We start from the raw sequence: 22,392 nt of genomic DNA, 5'->3' as shown, positions 1-22,392 counted from the left end.
GAAAAAGACCTTGAGAATCAGCTTTTTTGTAAATCACTTTCCATCTTGGTAATATTCATGCCTGTGATTAAAAATTCAAGCCACAAAAAGAAATTTAAATTTCTGGCCAGTGTCAGGCCATCTAGCTCAAGTAAAATCTTTCTGGGATGTAACATATTCCACTAATACTATCTAATCTGCATTAATTCTATAAAGAGAACTGATTTGTGTCCTGATGCAGTTTGAATAGAATCAAAATTGCATCAAGGAAGTTAAATATTGTGTCAAGTCATCCAGTTTATCAACTCCCATTAATCATAATTAAATTTGAATAAGTATCACACTTTAATGTTAGAAATTGGCACAGGTGGCACAGTAACCCAGTGGTTAGCACTGCTGTGCGTTCAGCGTGAGAGACCCAGGCTCGATTCAAGCCTTGGGTGACCGTCTGTGTGGAGATTCCACATTCTCCGTGTCTGTAAATTTCCTCCAGGTACTTCAGTTTCCTCCCACAGGAGGTGGACTGCCATGCTACATTGCCCATGATGTCTAGTCATGTGTAGTCTAGATGAATTAAGCCATGGGAAATGCAAGGTTACAGGGATAGGGTTGGGTGGTGGGTCTGATGAGCTATTGCCTGTTTCCTGTAGGGATTCAATGATACTCTTCGATGAAGTCAATGTCAGGGGCATCCATACAGGGGGCCAGGCTGCATATCTCTACCTCTGGAAGTTTCATCAGAGGTACTGCGCAAATGCACAAGTCAGGGTTTCCGCTGGAACCTGACATGCAACAGCACTGAAAGTCTGAATGTTCATCACTATTTGAGTGAATGAATGATTTCATTGTCACATATATTTAGGAAAATACAGTTAAAAAAGTGTTTTGACGTCACCATTTGGCACCGCTTTGGATTATAAAATGAATAAAAATAAATTATTAAATAGAGCTTTATCTTCTGTTCGATTGACAGAAAAATATAAAGGCAGAAAAATAAGAAATATCCTACACAGTATACTGAAGGGCCGACAAGAGGGGAGGCCACACTGGATCTGGTACTCGGTAATGAACGGGGCCAGGTGATAGATTTAGTGATAGGTGAGCTCTTTGGAGTGACTATAATTTGGTTACGTTTAGTTTAGCGATAGAAAGAGATAGGTACATGCCATAGGACAAGAGTTATGGACGGAAGAAGGGCAATTACAATGTGATTAGGCAAGACTTAGGAGGCATAGAATGGGGCAGAAAAATGCAGGGGATGGGGATAATCGAAATGTGGAGTTGGTTTAAGGAACAGATGTTGTGTGTCTTTGATAGGTATGCCCTTGTCAGGCAAGGAGGAAATGATAAGGCAAGGCAACCATGGTTTACTAAAGAAATTGTATCTCTTCTTAAGCGGACGAGGGAGGCCTATGTGACTTTGAGGTGAGATGGCTCAGATGAGGCAATGCAGAGTTACAGAGTAGCTAGGAAGGATTTAAAGAGACAGTTAGGAAAAGCAAGGAGGGGTCATGAGCAGTCTTTAGCAGGTGGAATAAAGGAGAACCCTAAAGCGTTCTATAGATATATGAGGAGAAAAGGATGACGAGGGTAGGAACAAGGCCTGTCCAAGACAGAAGTGGGAAGCTGTGTGTGGACTCTGTGGAGATCGGAGAGGTGCTAAACAAATATTTCTCATCTGTTTTCACTCAGGAAAAGGACAATGTTGTTGAGGAGCAAACTGAGATACGGGCTATTAAACTTGAAAGGACTGAGGTTAGTAAGAGGAAGGTGTTATCAATTCTAGAAAGTGTGAAAGCAGATAAGTTCCCTTTGGCCCGATGGGATTTTTCCGAGATTTCTCTGGGAAGCAAGGAGGAGATGGTTGAGCCTTTGGCTTTGATCTTGGAATCGTCATTGTCTACACGTTTAGTACCAGAGGACGGGAGGATTGCAAATGTCATGCCCTTGTTCAAGAAGGGCAGTAGAGAATAACCCAGGTAATTATAGACCAGTGACCCTTACGTCTGTTGTCGGAAAAGTTTTGGAAAAGATTATAAGAGATAGGATTTATAATCATCTAGCAAGCAACAATTTGATTGGAAATGGTCAACATGGGTTCGTCAAGGGCAGGACATGTCTCACAAACCTCATTGCATTTTTGAGAATGTGACTGGGCATGTGGATGAGGGTAAAGCAGTTGACTTGGTGTATATGGACTTCAGCAAAGTCTTTGATAAGGTTCCACATGGTAGGTTACTGGAGAAAATATGGAGGCATGGGATTGAAGGTGATTTAGCAGTTCGGATTAGAAAGTGCTGAGGGACTTGGGTCTGTTCTCATTGGAAAGAAGGCGGCTAAGAGGCGATTTAATAGAGACATACAAGATGATCAGAGGATTAGATAGGGTAGACAGTGAGAATCTTTTTCCTAAAATGATGACATCTGCTTGTACGAGGGGGCAAAGCCGCAAATTGAGGAGTGATATTTAACGTTAGAGGCACGTTCTTCATTCAGAGTGGTAAGGGTGTGGAATGCCCTGCCTGACAATGTAGTTAACTCAGCCACATTAGGTGTATTTAAACGGTCCTTGGATAAGCATATGGATGATGATGGGATAGTAGAGGTTGATGGCTTAGATTAGTTCACAGGTTGGTGCAACATTGAGGGCCAACAAGCCTGTTCTGTGCTATATTGTTCTATGTTCTATATAATGTTCAACTTTACAGTCCTTCTGGTCAAGCATGGTTCCAGGTTTCCTGAAGATCTCCAAGTTTCTGCAAGGTGTTCAGGACTCTGGGCTGCAATGAATCAACAATCTGGGCCCTGCCGATGTCTCAAGAGTCTTTGGTGCCACTGCTGTTGCTTTAGTGACATCGCTAAAAATCCTGTTCCAGGCCCACTATCCAACTAACGCTGCATCTGCCCCCCGCTGACATGGCTAGGAGTCCCTGCTCCAGGCCTATCACAATGGCTGCAGCTGCCACCTGCGCCATGAGTCCCACTCCAGCCTCCTCTGCAATGACACTTCCTCCACTACCAAAGACATGAAGAAGAAGAAAAAAAGACAAAAAGGAAAGAGAAAGAAAGATGGAGCTGACCTGGAGCGGATGTGCTCAGGACTCCAAACTCTACATAACGTGCTGACACTGTTAGTAATTATCCCAGAAAATCCAGTTCAAAATAAATTTTATCTACATTGGTTAATCAATTAATGTGGTTTAACATTAAAGCATCAACTGGGTCACCTCAGAAATGACATCTCTAAACATATGTGATGTCAGTCAGTCCTGTGTAGTAAGTAAAAACAATGACTGCAGATGCTGGAAACCAGATTCTGGATTAGTGGTGCTGGCAGAGCACAGCAGTTCAGGCAACATCCAAGGAGCAGTGAAATCGACGTTTCAGGTAAAAACCCTTCATCATCCTGAGTCCTTCATCCTGATGAAAGGTTTTTGCCCGAAACGTCAATTTCACTGCTTCTTGGATGCTGTGCTCTGCCAGCACCACTAATCCAGAACCTGTGTAGTAAGTTCCATGTGACCTGAAGATGTTTGTTATTCTGTCAGATCATTCATAATTCCTGATAAATGTGTATATTTGATTAGATTTAAATTAAAAAAACTGCATTGTGTACAACTTTACACAAAATGGTTTTGCAGTTGTATAATTATACAAGTGTCAGATTGTTGTACAATTCTAAATTAGACAGGAGGAAGGTTCCTATACTATAACAGAAATGCTTTACATAGGCTGTTTAATGGTTTGGTCTTACAATTGTTCAAATGTCCACCATTGATGTGTTTAGAATTATGACAGTTTTAACAAGCATTAGTCTCTTTCATAAAGATTAATGATAAATCTTTATAGGAGATGTTCATATCCCTCAAATCTTTCACATTTAAATATGTAAAGGACCAACAATCTGAAAAATTGACTGACCTGTATATTTTGAAGAAACAGGCAGGCAACAAGCCTCTTTAGGGCAATTCTCCATGCTTTCTGCTTTGGATAGGAGAACCTGATTGAAACATATTAATTCTTCTCAGAATCGAGAACTTTGATGCATTTAGAACAATTTGCATTTGTAGCACATAACATGGTCATTAAGCTTACTGCATCAAACCACCTGTTACCAATACAAGCTAAAACTAAACCTAGCGTTCTGGTTTCTTTTACATTGCAGTATCATCTGATGCTTCAAGTGCTTATCTATCCTTAACTGAAAAATGGAACATTCTCTGCCTCCAGCATTACCAACTTTGTCCAATTCAAACAAGAATTCTGCAAATAATATTTGAAAGATTATACATATAGGTCCTAATTTTTCATTTGTTCAGTACGTGAACATCTAATCGATGACCCACTTAAGTGTGGACTGTATGAGATACCTAGACAAGAGGAAAGGATACTTTGGTATTACTCATTTCTTGCAGATTAAACCAATGGAATATAAAGAATAAAAAGCTGAATAATTCAAAACTGTGAAACTGGAATCTACATCTGTGGTAAAACCAGAAAAAGTTGCAGGGAGGGAATGATTTAGCAAATCGTGTCCTGTTACTGAGTACACGGGAAGAAAGGCAAGATTACAGTGGCTATACCAAAGTCAGTTACACAAGAACCTAGGCAGCTAAACCTGACAACCTACTTGCAAACTCGATAATATTGTGCAGCCTGCAAGATTCCTTGCATAGGCCTTTTCTTAACCCCAAAACACTGCAGATGGCCCACATATAACTAATACACGGAAATGACAACAGCTGATGTATTGTGTTATTTTGGAAGTTAAATTTAAGAATATCCAGACTTCAGTGTCAAACATAACTAATTTACATTAGAATCAAGCAGAAGCTGCTCAAATTCTCCACTTGATATTGCTGAAATCTGTATTACTACAAAAATCACGAGTGTTCTGGAAATGGATTTACATTTTAAGTTCTGTTTGAGGGGTATTCCTCATACTATTACTCTATCCAACAAGAGTTCAAAATCGTGTTTGCCACAATTACAGGCTATCCACCAAAGCAATAAAAGCCTTTCTGGGTCTAAAGTTGCGTGAAGACATCTCACCTGCCTGAGGTTTATTTAATATTGCACAACTTGCCATCATAATACAGTCTTTTTAGAATCACAGAATCCTTATAGTGTGGAAGCAGGTCAATCGGTCCATCACATTCACACTAACCCTCCAAACAGCATCCTGCCCACACCCACTTCCCTGTAATATCCCTGTACAACCCTGCATTTCCTACAGCAATCCACCTAGCCTGCAAATCCATGGACACTATAGACAATTTAACATAGCCAAATAATGGAAGTCAGAATCAAGTCAAACACTTTAGCAGACAGGTCCCAAAACATTCCCGGGCTAGCTCTTCAATGGGATCTACAGGAGCCAACATGAGGGGAAGAAAGTCTTTCCACTCACGTACAATCTTTAAAGGCAATGGTTGTTACTCTTCTGAAAATTTCAGGTGTCTCTAAATTTTAGCACACGCCAACTCCATCTATGTTTCTACGTCTAGGGTGACAACAGTGGCTCAGTGTAAGGACCTGGGCTTGATTCCACCCTCTTATGACTATCTGTGTGAAGTTTGCACATTCTTTCTGTATCTGCTTGGGTTTCCTCCCAAAGTCCAAAGGTGTGCAGGTTAGGTGGATTAGCCGTGCTAAATTGCCTGTAGTGTCTATGGATGTGCAGGCTAGGTGGATTAGCCATAGGAAATGCAGGGTTACACAGGGATAGTATGGGGGGTGGGTGTGGGCAAGATGATCTTTGGAGGGTTGGTGTGGACTTGATGGGCTGAATGACCTGCTTCCACAATATAGGGATTCTATGATTCTAAAAGGACTGTGTTCTGATAGCAAGTTTGGCAATATTCGGTAGACCTCAGGCATACATTGCTCAGTAGTTCAGACACATGTACGGGAGTAAGTCCTCCAGAATATACTGTGCCCACGGACTTAACAAAATGGAAAAATATCTGGCAAAAGAGTTGTCCTTCTCAAACTGAGGCAGAATGGAAATACTGTTTTTACTTCACTCACCTAGCTTATATCTTATTTGGGAGTAATCAGTGCCAAGACTGAAATGGAAAGTGTTGCATTTCTCAAGACAAAACTCACTTACCAACCAAATTTAAAACTAAATTCCAACCATTAATTCCATTTCTGTGTTGCCATTAATTATATGGGGGTAAGCTACCAATAACTAAAATATAAAGTAAATGTACTACAATTGTATATATAGTAAATTTCTGATAACTCAAATAAAGCAATTAAATATCCTTGCAAAACAATATTTTAAAATAAATTTAAATGAGTTAATTTTAATTACACGACTTGGAACGGAGTAGACTATATTATACTTCAATTAGATAATTATTCAAAAACAATTTACTTATAATATTTTACATACCTCAGAATGTCTATTAGAGAAAGGGCAACATTCCTTAGATAATTCAAGCTCATTGGCATTGTTTGTCTTGCCTTTTTCTAATGGCTGTTGATCATCCTCCTCTGTCTTTCTATTATTGGAAGTACAACCCTTATAATCTATGGCTTGCTGAGGCATCTTTGAATGATCATGGTCTGGATACAGATCTTGGAAGTGTGACTGAAGAAAATTCAACTTATCTTCATTTGCATCCTGAGAAATTAAATTCCTTTTATCTAGACTGGTCTCTTTACAGGATTTGGACTCTAATTCTGCTTGAAGAATCTGCAAATCTTGTTCGAGGTTCTCTGCACCCACTGCAGAATCCGAACTTTCAGATAATCCATGCTGATCACTGCAGATATGGTGTTCTGGTTTTGGGACAGCAATGTCCTCCAATCTTGTAAGAACAACTTCTTTTGTAAGTAATTGTCCAGAGGTGGGGTAAACATTGGACTGTAGTGACATTGTCATGCATTCTTGTGAAGTCAGTAATTTGTCATTGTGGGAAATTATTAAATCTGAACTGAGTTTTGGTTTAGTCCTCGGTTGTTGGTTCATATCGCCATTATTGGAATCTAATGGACTTGTTACAGTACACATTTGTGGAACAGGAAAACTGAGTTCAAAGGGGAGATAGGAACATTCCCTTGGTTCTGTAGAATCATTCAGATAATCCGTTAAATTTCCCCACAAATCTTCGGGTAGGTCTATAGAAATGTCATTAATTATACTTTGCTCTTCTATGGGAACACTGTGTTGCAAATCAGCCTTTATTAAAGATTTTGGATAAACATTAAAGTTACTGGACTCTGATGTACTATGAGTAGATGCAGTTTTCAGAAGAGTATTCTTTGAAGATGAAAATTCACACTCTTTGTTACTTTGAGTCATTAAGAGTTTAATACATTTTGGAATTGAATCATCTGTCACTTCAGAGCCAATTTTCCACTCACTACCATGCTTTGACATATCAATATCCACTGTATCCAAAATTTGAGACTTTCCAAGTTGCTCTTCCCAGAAGTTATTTTCTGAATTTTGCAAAGAACATTTCGGACAATCTGCAGGAGCCACTTGTTTCATAGATAGTTCTGTTCCTATAGAACAGCTATGACATTTGGCGATCCCATCTTCTGAAAATGTTGTTTTATTCTCTCCTGGTGAGGCTTTCCATATTTCTTCAATTACTCTGGAACTTAAGTCATCCTTCTTTTCAGAAAGGTCCTCTTGACAAATTCCAAAAATTGGATTCCATTTTCCAGCTTTCATCTCATCTGTTTGAATGTCATGTTTTGTTACTTCTAATTTTTCTTTTGAAGCCATGACTGGAAGTTCAATTAAAATACTATCATCCAACTGTAAATATTCACTACCAGGGAGCAAACTGAGGAGGTCATCTTCTGAACAAGCAGTTGGGATATCTGTAGTCATGTTTACACTCAGCTCTATAGGGTCAGCTACTGTGTCAACATTCCTGAAGTTACCAGATTTACATAATGAAGACCATGAATTACAATCTTTTCCAAACATATTTGGAAAACAGGATTTATTTTCATCATCATCACTTTTGTTGGTAATTAACTGAGAAGAAGGAGATGGTTCTAATGAAACAGGCTCTCCTTGTGAATTAATTTCCCAATTAGTAGTTTCACCAGAAAATACAATATCATCTGGATTTTTTATAACTGAAAAATAAGACTCTTTCTCACTCGTTTCTGAAAGTTCTTGCCAACAAACACCTTTATCTGACAAATCTTTGGGAAGTGATTCTGCTCCTGTCTTACCAATTAAAGATGATTCAGAAGTGGATGGCAGCCAGTTAGAGCTGAGTGGATTTGCGTAGGATATACTTGACGAAGTTAGAGTTTCCAGTCTACATGCTGTTGGGCCATCCTCCCATATATTCAAAGGTCCTCCGTCCAACACTACACTATGTTCCCCTTCAAATCTGGTTAGATCTTCATCTTTGCTTCCAATAACATTAGGGGCTCCAGTGTCTTGTTTTAAATCAAAGGTACAAGAATCCATCACAGATTGATTAATATCTCCTTCATAGATGAGGTCTACTGATTTCTGAAGATTATCCAAGGAATCTAAATTCGATTTAGAACAATCTAAAATCTCATTTAATTCACCTTTATCAAGTAATGCTGGAATATCAACAAAGTGACCATCAACAAATGCACCTGTCCAGAGGTAATCTGTAGGACAATTGTCATCAATGCACAGATCTCTAATGGATGCTGGCAATTTTTCCAACAGGTCAGTATCAAATGAAGGTACACTGCTCTTGTAAGCAGTTTCTAACTTACTTTTTAAATTGTTAGAGATGACATTGTCTGAAAGAGGCTCAGTATACCACTGAGGTTCTTCTTTAAATTCCTGTCCTTCATCTTTAAACTTCAACTCTGTTGCAGTGTTCAGATCAGCAGTTTTTCTGACAACTTTTGTAGACCTCTTCCACCTTTTATTATTTCTTTGCTTGTTCAACCCATTACCTTTGCCAGTACTTTTCCTTAATGAGGGTTTGTCAGTGGAGCACAGAGATGCTCTAATTTGATTCTCCTTTGGTGTTTGGTTTCTTCCTGCCATCCATCTCTTGCACTGGCTTTGTGAAAGCTTGGAAGATTTCACTTCCTCAGGGTTTTCATAAAAGTCATTTTCAGCTTCGCTGGAGTCAGAGGAAATAGAACTTGAATGAGTTGGTGCTTGTACAGAATGACCCTGCATTGGTTCTGTTTTCTCCAAGCCTAAGATACTGCTCATCATTTTCTTGAAAGATAACCAGGACTCAAATAGACTGATTAAAAACAGAATCTGTTGCAACTTGGTGATATGTTCAATTCTGGTGCACAAGCTACAGAAGCTTTTAAATTAGGAAACAAGTTTGATTTTCCCAAACCACTTTTCCTTGTGATAGTGAAGAATTTTCTCAGTCTTGTGGAAAGGCTCGAATACACCTAAAAATAAGCATTTAATAAATATTAAGCAGCATAGCAAAATTTTATTGTAGTTTCAGATCATTTTGCAGTGACACAGGTCAGAAATATAATGGTGACAAGTAATTAAAAGAATCGAAAGAATCACAGCAGCTGGTGGAGCTAAAACCTGATGTATTACCATTGATGATGATAATCTCGACAACTTTTTGTTTCAGGTGTTGGCGAGGCCACACCAGGAGGGTTGCATAATTTTAATTCCCATATTCAAGAAACAATGTTTTGCCTTGAAGACAGTTCAACAGAAATTCATTAGGCTGATTCCTGGAATGAAGAGATTTGTCTTATCAAGAATGACTAGGACTTTATTTATCAGCGTTTAGAGGAAAAGGGGCAATATAATTGAAACATACATAATTCTGAGGGGGCTTGAGAGGGCAGATGTTGAGAAGACATTTCCACTGATCGGGAAATCTCTAACGAGGGAACATTATTACAGAATAAGGGTGCACTCATTTAAATCAAAAGGAATGTCTTCTGAGGGGAGTAATTATCTGGGATTCTCTACTTGAAAGAGTTGTGAAGGCTAACAAAAACAGAAATTGGAGAAATCAGCAGATCTGGCAGCATTTTTGGAGAGAAAACAAGAGTTAACATCGAGTCCAGTGACCCTTCTTCAGAACTGTTGTTTTTGTTTCAGATTACCAGCATCAGCTGCTCTTTGTTTTATTTTAGTTGTGAAGGCAGATTTCGAAAATATCAGGAAGTTCACAGTTAGGCAGATTCATCATGATTTTGTTGATTGGCAGGGCTAAATGGCCTACTCCTGCACCCATTTCTTAAGTTATGTAGGTAAGGTGACATTGAGGCTATTAGATTACACTCTGCTAACGAGTTGAAAAAAACTCGTTCTTTTAAACCTGCAGTAGATATCCTTAAGCTGCAACTCTGGTCTTCAGTAGCCTAAAAATAACACGCAGGTCAGTGATGAAGTAGTCTTTTTGTCTTTTTCTTATGTACATTCCTGGAAGCGGAAAACACTAAAAATGCCTGCAAGAGGTAGCTGCCTTCCCAGAGATGTGGGAGTAATCAGCCCCCTCATTATCTTAAGTTACATACTCTGTTATGGACGTTTTTTTGTGTTTAGGGGTTACATTCCATCAGACCATCGAAGTTTTGACAGCCGTTGAATTTACACCTGAAGCCACTTTGTCTCTGTAGTAGTCCCCTGCTAAAAGGGGCATTTTAGAATTAAAGGCTGAAAAGTGGCTGTAATACTTTGGGGGTTCGGACCAGCATCATGAGTTGTACAGGGCCTTTCAGGTCACTGGACTCAAAACTTTTAACTTTGTCTTCCCTCCACAAATACTGCCAGACCTTTCTGGTTTTTATGAATTTCATATCTCCAGCACCCACAGTTCTTTGTTTTATTTTATCTGGAGTATTGTGTACAGTTTTGATCTCTTCACTGCAAGAAAGAATAGACCTGACACAGAAGGAATGTAGCAAAGGTGCACCAGACTGATTCAGAGGATGGTGGGTTTATCATGAGTAGAGATTCGGTTGAGTAGACTAGTATTCATTGGCATTTAGAAGAATGGGGAGGAATCTCAGTGAAATATATAAAATTGCAATAGGACTGAGCAGCTTAGATACAGGGATGATGCTATTCCAGTCAGGGGTCCAGATCAAATGGTCATGGTCTCAGGATATGCCGTAGGTCGTTTTGGACCGGTGAGAAATTTTTGCAGAGGGTTGTGAACATGTAGAATTCTCTAGCACAGAAGGCTATGGAAACTAAGTCACAGAATATACCCAAAGGAAAAATAGCTAGTTTGGAGGCTAAAGGTGTCAAAGGGTATGGGAAGAGAATGGGAGTATGGTGCTAAGCCATGAACATTTTGAATGGCAGAGCTAGTTTGATAAACTAAAAGGCCTACCACTACTCCTATTTTCAATGTTTTCTATATTCTGAATCCCTGGCTGTTTCTGCATGCTAACATTTTGATATTCTTGCTCAGGACATCCAATTCTCTTTGTACTTCTGAGTTCTGCAATATTTCTCCATTTAAAAAATGCACTACTTTTGTATTCTTACAACACTGAAAGGAAATTTTTTTTTATCAGGCTCTGCTTATACTCTCATTTGGCAAACTTTCACTCAGGAAACAAAACAAAATCTGTGGTGAAAAGGGTGAAATCTGTATTGTGGACCAGACCAAAGCCGTCTCAAAGATATCAAGGAGATACCCTAGATCCTAACTTTCATCTTATTTAAAATGTAAGTGTAAGGTGCTGTATTCCAAATATAATTTGGCTGGTTACACAACTCAGCTTTAAGCAAAACACACTTTATTCTTACTGTATAGTTTAAATAAAAAGAAACAAAAAAGACAGAAGAATTGGTCTAATTTTAACTCTATTGGAAAACCTAACAGAATAATAGATTTTAATTACAAAACAGTCACTGTTCTAATACAACAACATCCCATAAACACACCCTTGACAATGGCAGATTCAGTAAAATGGATTTCGCATGTGCAATTTCAGCAAGAGAGCCCCAGATTTTAGATGTAACAGAAAAGGGAATAACGGCTTCCGCATCCATCTTCTAGACCCTACCAATTTCTGAAAGCTAAACTAAAATCCTGGTTCTGTGTGAGCCTGACTTCAGCTATTCACGTTTCTTCTATTGTTCCAACTTTTAAAAAGAAACCTAAGGGCTCACAAGCTACTTACTTTAGTAACTTAGAGGAGACAGCTTGGTACCGACTGCTCAAAACCTCTTTTAAAACAAGGACAAAATACACCTCTTAAAGCCATAGTATTTTCACATGGAAGATACAGCGTAAATATTATGCTGCTTGTAGCAATTTGATGCAAATGTCACGTCCAGTAATTTCATTGGAAAAAGGGAGAAGAAGAAGAAAATGCAGAGGGCTGAATCAATATGGTGCAAGTTTTCTGTATCAGAGAATGAGGTCAATCCACAGATGATGTGACACAAAGTCAGTTCAACAGAGGGTCTGATGAAGTTCACAATATATTTATAATCTGCTGTTTACACTACCTGAATCAATCTGCCACGGTACAACTTTGTGAACCCTTTGCAACTATTGTTTCTTGGCTTTCTATTTAATTTAGCACTCGCCTCAAAAATCACTAAACTCTCAAAGGACCAGCTCAGATATTCTGATAGCTAGAGTCACTGTAACAACGTAGTCTGGAATTACATGTCATGACAATGCTGAGTGGCTGACTTTGTGTGAATTGCCTGGGAAATTTAATTTTCTGATAGACAATTCCATTCGATCTGCTCAAGAACAAGACACAAACAAAGAAGTATACACCAAACAGAATATTACCACCTTTATGTCATGAAGAACTGCTCTCTAGAATCATACAACAAAACTTTAGAACAAACAACGGGAAAGGTCTCAATACAGAAATACAAGCACAGGCTCACCCTTATAGTTTAGGACCCCATTCTAACTACTAAATGTGTTCTTAACTTAAATCATATTCTTATTGTTTCTTCTTTAATAATTGCTTCACCATTGCTATAAGTGTCTTCAGCTACAAACCTTAAGCTTTAATTTACTTCCGAAACCTTTCTGTCTCCAAGCCTCTTTCTTCCTTTCAGACAGACATAATCTTGCATTTCTGATAACATCCTTTAGGGATGGTTGGCTCCAAAAATCAACACAACCCTCCACACAGATAAAGTATCTAAGCTCCAGATGTGAACGGAGAGTGACAACTCTTGACAACAAAACAGCACCCAAATAAGCGGTAATCAGGGAACAGTCTCAATTGGCTGGAATCATAGATTTCAAAAAAAAGACTACGGTTCTTGGAGATCAAACTTCTCAGTTCCAAGGCATTACTGCAGGAGTTCCTCAGTGCAGTGTCTTAGGCCCAACAGCCTTCAGCTATTTCTTTGCCGACCTTGCCTTGTGCATGGGATCGAAAGCAAAGTGATAACTGCATATTAGTTAACAGGACAATGCTGAATACCATTCTTGATTCCTCAGATCCAGAAGCAGTCGGTGTCCAAATGCAGGCCTGAACAACATTCAGGCTTGGGCTGGTTAAGTGGCAATTCAGATTCCTATCACAGGAATGTTAAGGCAATGATAATCTCCAAAAAGAGTAAATCTAACCATAGTTTCTCAATGTCCATCGGCATTACCATTGCTGAATCCCCACCAAAGACATCCTCACCATTGATCCGAAAATGAACAGTGGTATAAATGGACAAGGATGCAAGGGTAAATCAGAGGCTGGGAAGTCTGTGGCGAAAAGCTAACCTCTTAACTCAAAAAAAAGGTTCATCCATTGTCTATAAGGCACAAGTCAAGTGTGTGATGGAATACTCCCTACTTTGTCTGTAGGAATCCAGTCCCAGGAGTATTCAGGCAGTTTAATGCCATGCAGAATAAAGCATTCCACATGATGTGCACCCTTTCACCACAGGCACACATGTATACAATACAGAAACTTACCTAGGCTACTCTGACATCATTTTCCAATCTCATGACTTTGAGCACCTAAAACAGAAATGGCAGGCGCACGGAAACATCACCTGGAAGACGTTTATCCAGAGCAAACACCAACTTCACTTGGAAATATGTCTCCTTTCCTTGGCACTGGGTTAAAAATCTGGAATTTGATTTTCAATGACATGGCTGGATATATCAACAGCACATAGACTTCAGTGATTTGCATAGTCGTTCATCAGCATCTTCAAGAGTAATTATGGATGAGCAAAAATGCTAACCTTGCCAGCGACATCCATGTCCCACGATTGAATGGGGAGGCGATGGTCAAGTGGTACTATTGCTAGACTGTTAATATAGAGACTCAGGCAATTTTTTGGAGACCCTGGTTTGAAACCCAACATGGTAAATGGTGGAATTTGCAATTAATAAAACAAAAATATGGAATTAAGAGTTTAACGATGACCCTAAAACTGTTGCCAATTGTCAGAAAAACCCATCAGGTTTACTGGTGACCTTTAGGGAAGGAATCCACTGTCCTCACCTGGTCTGGCTTACATGTGACTCCAAAGTCTCAGTAATGTGGTTGATTCTTAACTGCTCTCTGGGCAAGTAAGAATGGATGATAAATGCTGGTCTAGCCAGTGAAGCCCAAACTTCATGAATGAATAAAATAAATCTGCCTTCTGAATGCCCGTATATCTTTATAGCATGGCTGTCACAATTGTGAACTATATTTCAAATTTCCATACAAGTGTGATATAATCTCTCTACTTTTTAAATCCATTCCTCTGAAAGTAATTGCTAGTTAGTCCTCAGCTTCAACTGTTTTTGTTTTTATTAAACTCTGCTATTTTTATTGATTTGTTTTCTTGTAGTTCCATGTAGATTCTTATTTGCCAAGTGTATTGTACCAAAAAATATATATCTATATTGAAATGAAGGGACTTAATATATATTCACTCTGCAAGCTTACATAGTGTGATGGCTTTAAAAAGTTGTATTTTGTCCTGATTTAGATATTAAAATGAACAGAGATTGAAACAGACCTGATGGGTGCTCTGCTTAAAACTAATAAAGTAAACAGCTTGTTAGACCTTGTTTTTTTTTAAAAGTTGGAATAAGAACATCCAGAATTATTGGGGTCAATAGAACCACAGAACCAGGATTTTAGTTTTAGCTTTCAGTAGCTGTTGGGATTGTGAAAGTTGTTGCATCTCTCTTTGCTACAGCTAAAAGCTTGCACTCTCTTCCTGCTGCTGAAACTTCATGTGAGTCAAGCTATTTTTTATTAAATTTGTCTTTGCGGGATGTTACTGTACTGAAACAGATGCTGCCCATGTAGTTAAACAATCTACCATTCTGTCAAGTTTTCCAATAGAGTCAAGTTATTCCAATTCAGGGATCTAGGTTCAATCCCATGCTCAGGTGACTGTCTGTGTGGAGTTTGCACATTCTCCCCATGGCTGCTTGAGTTTCCTCTGGGTGCTCCGGTTTCTTCCCACAGTCCAAAGATGTGCACAGTGTAGGTGGATTGGCCATGCTAAATTGCCCACAGTGTCCAGGGATGTGAAGTTTAGGAGGACTAGTCGCAAGAGATGGAGGGTTACAGGTCTTGCATAGTGGGGTGGGGGTGGGTACTATGTTCTTTAGAAGGAAGGCTGGTGTGGACTCGATGAGCCAAATGGCCTGCTTCCACACTGTAGTGATTGTACGATTATTTTTTAACCATTGTGAATAAAGTGTGTTTTGCTTCAAGCTGGTAGTTTAACAAATGGAATTGCATCTGAGAATGCAACACATGTGGCACACAGTTGAAATAAGAAGAAAAAAAAACTTAGGGTCTAGGCTTTACTTGACATGTTTTGAGGGGGTTTTCTTTAGTCCATAACAATTGCTATATTCCTTCTCAGTACTGACAACGCATGCTGATTTTGCATAATTTGCAACGTGGAAAATGTGTTTTTCATTCCAAAGTCAAAGATGCCCTTTAAAGCCTACAGTGTTTACAAAGCCTTTAGTCATCTTCCATAATATTCCCTTAAGAGGGCTTGGCAAAGTTGTTGAATAACTCTCCAATGAAGCAGTTTGGAACATTTTACAAAATAAAGGTGTTATTAAAATTTAAGTAATTGCTACTGTAACCTTTTCCAAGTCTCAGCTTTTCACTCTAAATTTTAACATCAGTATGAACATTATTCAAATTCAAAACCAAATTGTGAAGAGTCAGCATTTCAATACACCAAACTGATTTATGAAATATGAATGAGCACTGTAATATTTCACTGTATTTTAATTTGGAATGAAAGACTAAATTGTTAAAACTTTAAACTTCAAAATTATTACAAACACTAAACTTTTGGCGATGCTTTTTTTAAATTCCCAAAATAAATGCTTCAACAAGATGTGAAATAAAACATCATGAAAATTTTGTCAGTTCCATAATAAAAAATAATTTAACTTTTAGCTAACTTAAAGCTGTAAAAGTTTGAGCCACAAAAAATAGAATAAAGTACATTAATTGAATAAAAAATTATCACAACGTGTAAAAAATCTCACCTTACTATTAAATCTTTGGTTGATGAAAAGGCTTTGTTTTCACCTTACTTGAAAATGTTTGATTGAACAGTTCTTTGTTCCTTGTTCTCTGTTCCTCTATAAGATACAAAAGTGGAAGTTGTAAATTATTACTTTTTTGTAAAACAATCAATCCAGTTCTACTAAGAATTTTATGGCTATACGCAACATAATACAGGTAACAAAGTGGCACAGAATCTCTTTAAATGCCTAATTCAAATTCAGTTTTCGCTGCTAAACTAAATTAGTTGCATACATTTCATGAACATTAAAAAATTATAATAAGGCTTCATAAGATGATAGTCTAGCAACACCTGAACAATTGGATAAGTGTTTATAATTTTAAATTGCTTTTTGATAAAGTGGCAGACTTTAATGTATAATTTTCAATTTGGCGCACAATTTATCAAATAAGATTTTAAAGAACGAGCCTGCGAAGATGAAGAAAACAGGCACAAGATTATTTGCATTAGACTACAAGAAATGCAAGAGGGAGGAAAAGAACTGTCACATTAAAAAAACATGAAAATTGGTAAACTTTTGTATTTAATACTCAAAGTAGCTACACACAATTCAGGAAGGTGCATTTACTACCAGAGATTCAACAAAAACTGAAAATACAAAGTGTGCAATTTTAAAGAAGCAGTTCAGGTGTTTACCTTGGTTAACTTAATTTAAAATTAACTACCATATGCTTGTTGAATAACTGATAGCTTTGGTGTTTGAAAATTGGAAGCACCAACCAACTTCATTTTGGATGGTTCCACATGTCATATTTTGTCACCAGGATGCCAAACACCATTGTATGTATAAATGACTCAATCTTTCAGAATTGGTACAATTAGACTTATTTTCAAGAATTAACACAGAACTTAACCTAGAATGAAAATAAAGTTAAATCTAATACACTTCCTAAATAGAGAAAAAAAAATTGAATTTATTGCTAAAAATAATTATTGTTGGCTTGAAAACTACCTACCATGTTTAAACTGAAGGAGGCTGGGTGTCACAATTTCTAGTTTAAAAAAAAATCAGGCACAGCAGTCAGTTGACAGTGTACTGATTAAATGTCAAATGAGCATGCCAAAAATAACTCAGTGTTTGTGCCAAATAAGAGAGTATATATTTCTGCATTTGTCACAAGCATGTTGCTATGACACATGAGTTCTATGGAAGAAGTATAGCAAAGAAAAATGTAGTCATTAATCAGTTGCACAACATATACTGCTTGGCCCTGACATAGGCATTGCAAATAATTCTGCTTTTGCTGGTTCTTTTTGGTGCTCCTCTGGTCTCTAAATCCACATTCTTTTGTTTTTATGATGTCAGTCCATTTCTTAGAGTTGCTCATGTCTAGACATGCTGGCACATAGACCCAACTTGACAGATGCCTGCTTTGTGTTGAAAACCTGAATTTCTTCTACCTGACCAAATATCATCCAAGTTAGTTATTCATGCTACTTCCGCTTCAGAAAAAGACTTCAACCGAACCTGTCTTCTACTGCTAATCTCTGCTTGACAATATTAAGGATCATCATGTCTCCCACTCTGCCAAATCTTCAACTGGTTCTACAAGGCAATGACACCCCACAGTTGTTTTCTTCACAACTCAAAGCCCACTCAAACCCAATTCCCAAATTTGATATATTAATCATAAGTGGTAACAGTCAGATTTCTTTGCTTCTACTGTTGAGATGACCCATTCAACCATTCAGCCAAGGTGAAACCACCAATTCACAAAGAACAAATTGATTGTAATGTAGTTTCATGGGAATACCCAATGTGGAGCAGCAATATGTTATAAAGCTCTCTTCTGGCAAGATGGTGGTGGAATCTGAGCCCAGGGCTCATCTGCCCCATCTGCTATTTTTAGTTTTGTTTCTCCTCGATCCCCATTTTTTGTTTTGTTTTGCTTTTCTCATGTCTTTTATTTCACTTATCGCTTGTTGAAGACTCAGACACGGTGACAGCATTGGCAGTGGCTAGTAAGCCTAGCACAGACTCGTGGAGATGGCGGATTTGGATTCCTGGCTTCTGCATCAACGAGTCAGTCCTGGTGCTGACTCACGGCTACTGCATTGGAGGGGAGTTTGCGTTTTCAGTGGTGTATGTACCCAGCGCAGATTCATTGAGGTGGTGGCAGAAGAGAGCTTAGGCCAAGTACAAGACCCAGTAGCATGGCAGAACCTGCATGGATGAGATGGGCCCCAAAGTGAACTCATGACAAGTTTAGGCTGGTGCAGTACCCAGCAGCATTGGTGATGTCTGCAGTGGCATGGTCCAGCGAGGACTCAGTGATGATGGCATTGGTGGAGGGAAGATGGTGCCAAAAATTGGCGATTTCAGTTTCAGCCACAGAGACGTGGCGAAGTGGACTCATGCCTGATTACCAGGCCAATAGCACTTAACAAGAAAGACTGTAAAGTTGAACACTTTCTTTATTTTCTTCCTATATACGTGATGTTTTGGTTTATTTTTACGATTTTAAGATGATAATGAAGAGTGGGAACTTCATAAAATACCTTTCATTGTATTTTGTAACATAATAAAATTGACAATAAATAAATAAAACACCTAATTTAGTTAAAACGGACTCTCAGACATCTAATCAGGAAATGACAAATATAATAATCAAACCTCCTTTTAATCTTTTCATTAACGTGAAACAAATATTGGGAAATTTACATGGGAATTAGGTATTTGAAATATCATGAACAATCTGTAAATGTGCTTTAAAAAGAACAATAACTGTTATCATGGAGATATTTAACAAACTTTGGCAACCATAACTCTTTTTAACTCTTTACTGTTTTTAGCAGGAGCTATGCTGTGATTATTCCTAGCTCTACCGCCAAGTACAGCTGTAATAGGTAGATTGGTGAGCATGAGGACAAAGGAGGAGGTTTTCCTTTCATGACTAGTCCCTTACCATCTGCCACACAAAAAAAAGGTCAGGCAGCTGTGCCTATAGAATTCCTTCAGTATTTGTCCTACTTAACTATTCCTAGTGAAGCTGTTTGCATATTCACTTTTGATTTGACATCATGAGATGTCATGGGATCCAGTGGTAAGGCTGAGGACACCCAGACCAACTCCTTCCCGACTTTACATCACTATGCTGCTTCCTCTGGTGGATATGTCCTGACATTGATTTAAGACAGTGGGGTCTGGTAAATTGGCTGTAAATTTCTAAGATTGTGGCTTTACCAGTCTATTGCTCAACTAGTCTATGGGACAGAACTTCCAATTTCTGGGACAAGCCAAGTCAGGAGGATTTTCAAACTTGACAAGGCTGACTTGGCCGTTGTCAATTTTGAAGCTTTGGTTGATGCTGGGTAATGCATTTAGCTTCATTCCTTTTACACTTTCGAGTATTTTGATATAATGGAACGGATTGTTCAGCCATTTCAATGGACATTTAACAGTGGACCTGGAGCCACAAGTAGGCCAGATGAGGGAATGTAATCAGCCCTCCTTACCTTAAGTAAATTAGTAAACCAGATAGGTTTTTGCTGACACTTGACAATAGCTGCACGGTCACCATTTGAATTTTAATTCCAAAAGTATCAATTCAATTTAAACCCCATCAGTTGCCATGATGGGCATTCAAGAACGAAAGAGTTATTAGGGGAACTGCAACAACTATTGGGGTATATAATCTTCAATGTCACTAGGAAGCCCTTTACTGACGCCATTCTAAGGTGGCTCCACGAATCAGCCAACAAAATATACCAAGAGAAATTTTAAAAAAGCAAAATATTCCAGATACTGGAAATCTGAAGAAAAAACAGAGCTGGAGAAACAATGCAGCTTCCGAGTAGGTTGATGCAAAGTAAATATGATCTTCCTTGTCAGCTTTAAGAGAAGTGCAGAGAGCCACAAACTTCACTCTACCTTGCTTTTGGAGAAAGTATTTGACACTTTGTCCAGATCTCTACTAGACACTAGAGAAAATTGGTTTCACTCTCAAGGTATGTAGTTTCATACCATTCCTCCATGGCACCATTCAGTTTGCTAGCTCCACTTTGGATTGTTTTTTGATCAAGGATGTGGTGAAACATGGCTGTGGTTTGGATCCTAGCTTATTTTGTATCTTTTCATTTGCCCAATGGACCTTTACTTTCACTGCCAATAGTGGAGGAGTACACCTCCACAAACAGACAGTAAACTTTTCAACTTATCAACACTGAAAATTCAAGAAATATCCTGAATCAGAAAATTTCAGAATACTGCTGTTGCACCCAAACAAAAGACTAACTTGAAGCTCATGAATCATATTCCCCAGTTTGCGTCAAGTGCTCCCTCAAATTCCAGACAAATATCCATATCAAGACATCCAATATCAAGAGAAACACATGTACCTAAATTCACTCTGGTCATTGGCCAATTCTCTGCTGATTTTAAATGGTTGAGCAAATCTAGCTTATGGCTACTGTTAGTATTTTAAAGAGATGATGGTTAATTCCAGAAACATTGTTGTTATAAAGGTAACATAATTAAAATACCAGGCTTTTGCCAATGCCAGAATATCAAAAGAAATAGCAGTTTACAGGGTTACAGGAATGTTTAATAGAATCAGAATAGAAGAGATATACCTGCAAAATGGCAAGTTGTACAAATTTTAGGTGTGGGATAATTAGCTTTGAAGATCTGTTTTAGGATATCCAAGAGCAGGCTACTATCAGGAAATTGGTAGAGTTTAGAAAGGATTGCCAATTTATCGGAGTTTGTCGGGAAGAAATATCTAGCTGCAGTTTGGATCTTGTGTGAAATGGAGCTCACAGAGTGAACAAAGAATAGTCCGGCACAGGCACTGGTCCTTTGGCCCTCCAAGACTGCATTGACACATGATGCCTTTCAAAACTAAAAACCTTTCACCATTATGCGGTCTGTATCCCTCCATTTCCTGCTTATTCATGCATTTGCCAAGATGCCTCTTAAATGTTGCTAATGTATCTGCCTCCATCACCTCCTCTAGCAGTGCAGTCCAGGAACTTACCATCCTTTTTGTAAAAGGCTTGTCCCTCTCATCTTGCTTAAAATTATTTGCTTTTACTTTCAACATTTGTCCCCATGCAATTCACATTTCTTCCCCGAGAAGGAGATAAAGGCTAAAAATTAGAAATCAGAAAATAAAAGAAAGAATCAAAACAAGGAAAAGTTTGAATTCTAAAAAGAGAAATGAGAACATTTGAACTGGATAGAGAAAGCTTTCAATTAGAGTGTTTGACTTAGAAAGAAGTCCTCTAATTGATTTGAAAATGTGTTGCTGGTTAAAGCGCAGCAGGTCAGGCAGCATCAAAAGGTAGGGAGGAGGGACTTGGGGGAGGGGCACTGGGAATGCGATAGGTGGAAGGAGGTTAAGGTGAGGGTGATAGGCCGGAGAGGGGGTGGGGAGAGGGGTCAGGACGAAGATTGCAGGTCAAGAAGGCGGTGTTGAGTCCAAGGGTTGGGACTGAGATAAGGTGGGGGGAGGGGAAATGAGGAAGCTGGAGAAATCCGCATTCGTCCCTTGTGGTTAGCCTGCTTGGCACACCCTCCTCATTCCTGAAGAAGGGCTTATGCCCGAAATGTCGATTCTCCTGCTCCTTGGATGCTGCCTGACCTGCTGCGCTTTTCCAGCAATACATTTTTCAGCTCTGATCTCCAGCATCTGCAGTCCTTTACTTTCTCCTAGCTGGAAAACACAGCAGGTCAGGCATCATCCAAGGAGCAGGAAAATCGATGTTTCAAGCAAAAGCCCTTCATCAGGAATAGAGGCAGGATGCCTGCAGGCACCCTGCCGAAGGGCTTTTGCCCGAAACGTCAATTTTCTTGCTTCTCGGATGCTGCCTGACCTGCTGTGTGCTTTCCAGCACCACTCTAATCTAGACTCTGGTTTCCAGGATCTGCAGTCCTTGCTTTTACCTCTATGACTCTAACTGCCAAATTGTCAACCATTTTGATTTTATTAAGGTGTATAAATAATGACAATTTT

At 38.7% G+C, this 22,392-nt stretch overlaps 1 protein-coding gene across 3 annotated transcripts in view; it reads right to left on the bottom strand.

The window, feature by feature from the left end:
• Positions 1–22,392, bottom strand: part of LOC132823359 (uncharacterized protein KIAA0232-like) — a 134,036-nt gene that overhangs the window by 11,338 nt on the left and 100,306 nt on the right. For all 3 annotated transcript variants that reach the window (XM_060837092.1, XM_060837090.1, XM_060837091.1), the window contains exons 3-5: positions 16,398–16,493; positions 6,380–9,360; positions 3,901–3,979 (exon numbers count right to left, since the gene is read on the bottom strand). In XM_060837092.1, coding sequence (XP_060693075.1) covers positions 3,901–3,979; positions 6,380–9,169 — 2,869 coding nt within the window. In that variant the 5' untranslated portion in view covers positions 9,170–9,360; positions 16,398–16,493. The remainder of the gene's footprint in view (positions 1–3,900; positions 3,980–6,379; positions 9,361–16,397; positions 16,494–22,392) is intronic.

The sequence above is a fragment of the Hemiscyllium ocellatum genome, chromosome 16, assembly GCF_020745735.1.
Source record: "Hemiscyllium ocellatum isolate sHemOce1 chromosome 16, sHemOce1.pat.X.cur, whole genome shotgun sequence".
In the NCBI taxonomy this organism is placed as follows: Eukaryota; Metazoa; Chordata; class Chondrichthyes; order Orectolobiformes; family Hemiscylliidae; genus Hemiscyllium; species Hemiscyllium ocellatum.
Note: the sequence above shows the minus strand (reverse complement) of the source record. Positions and strands in the feature narration are given on the sequence as shown.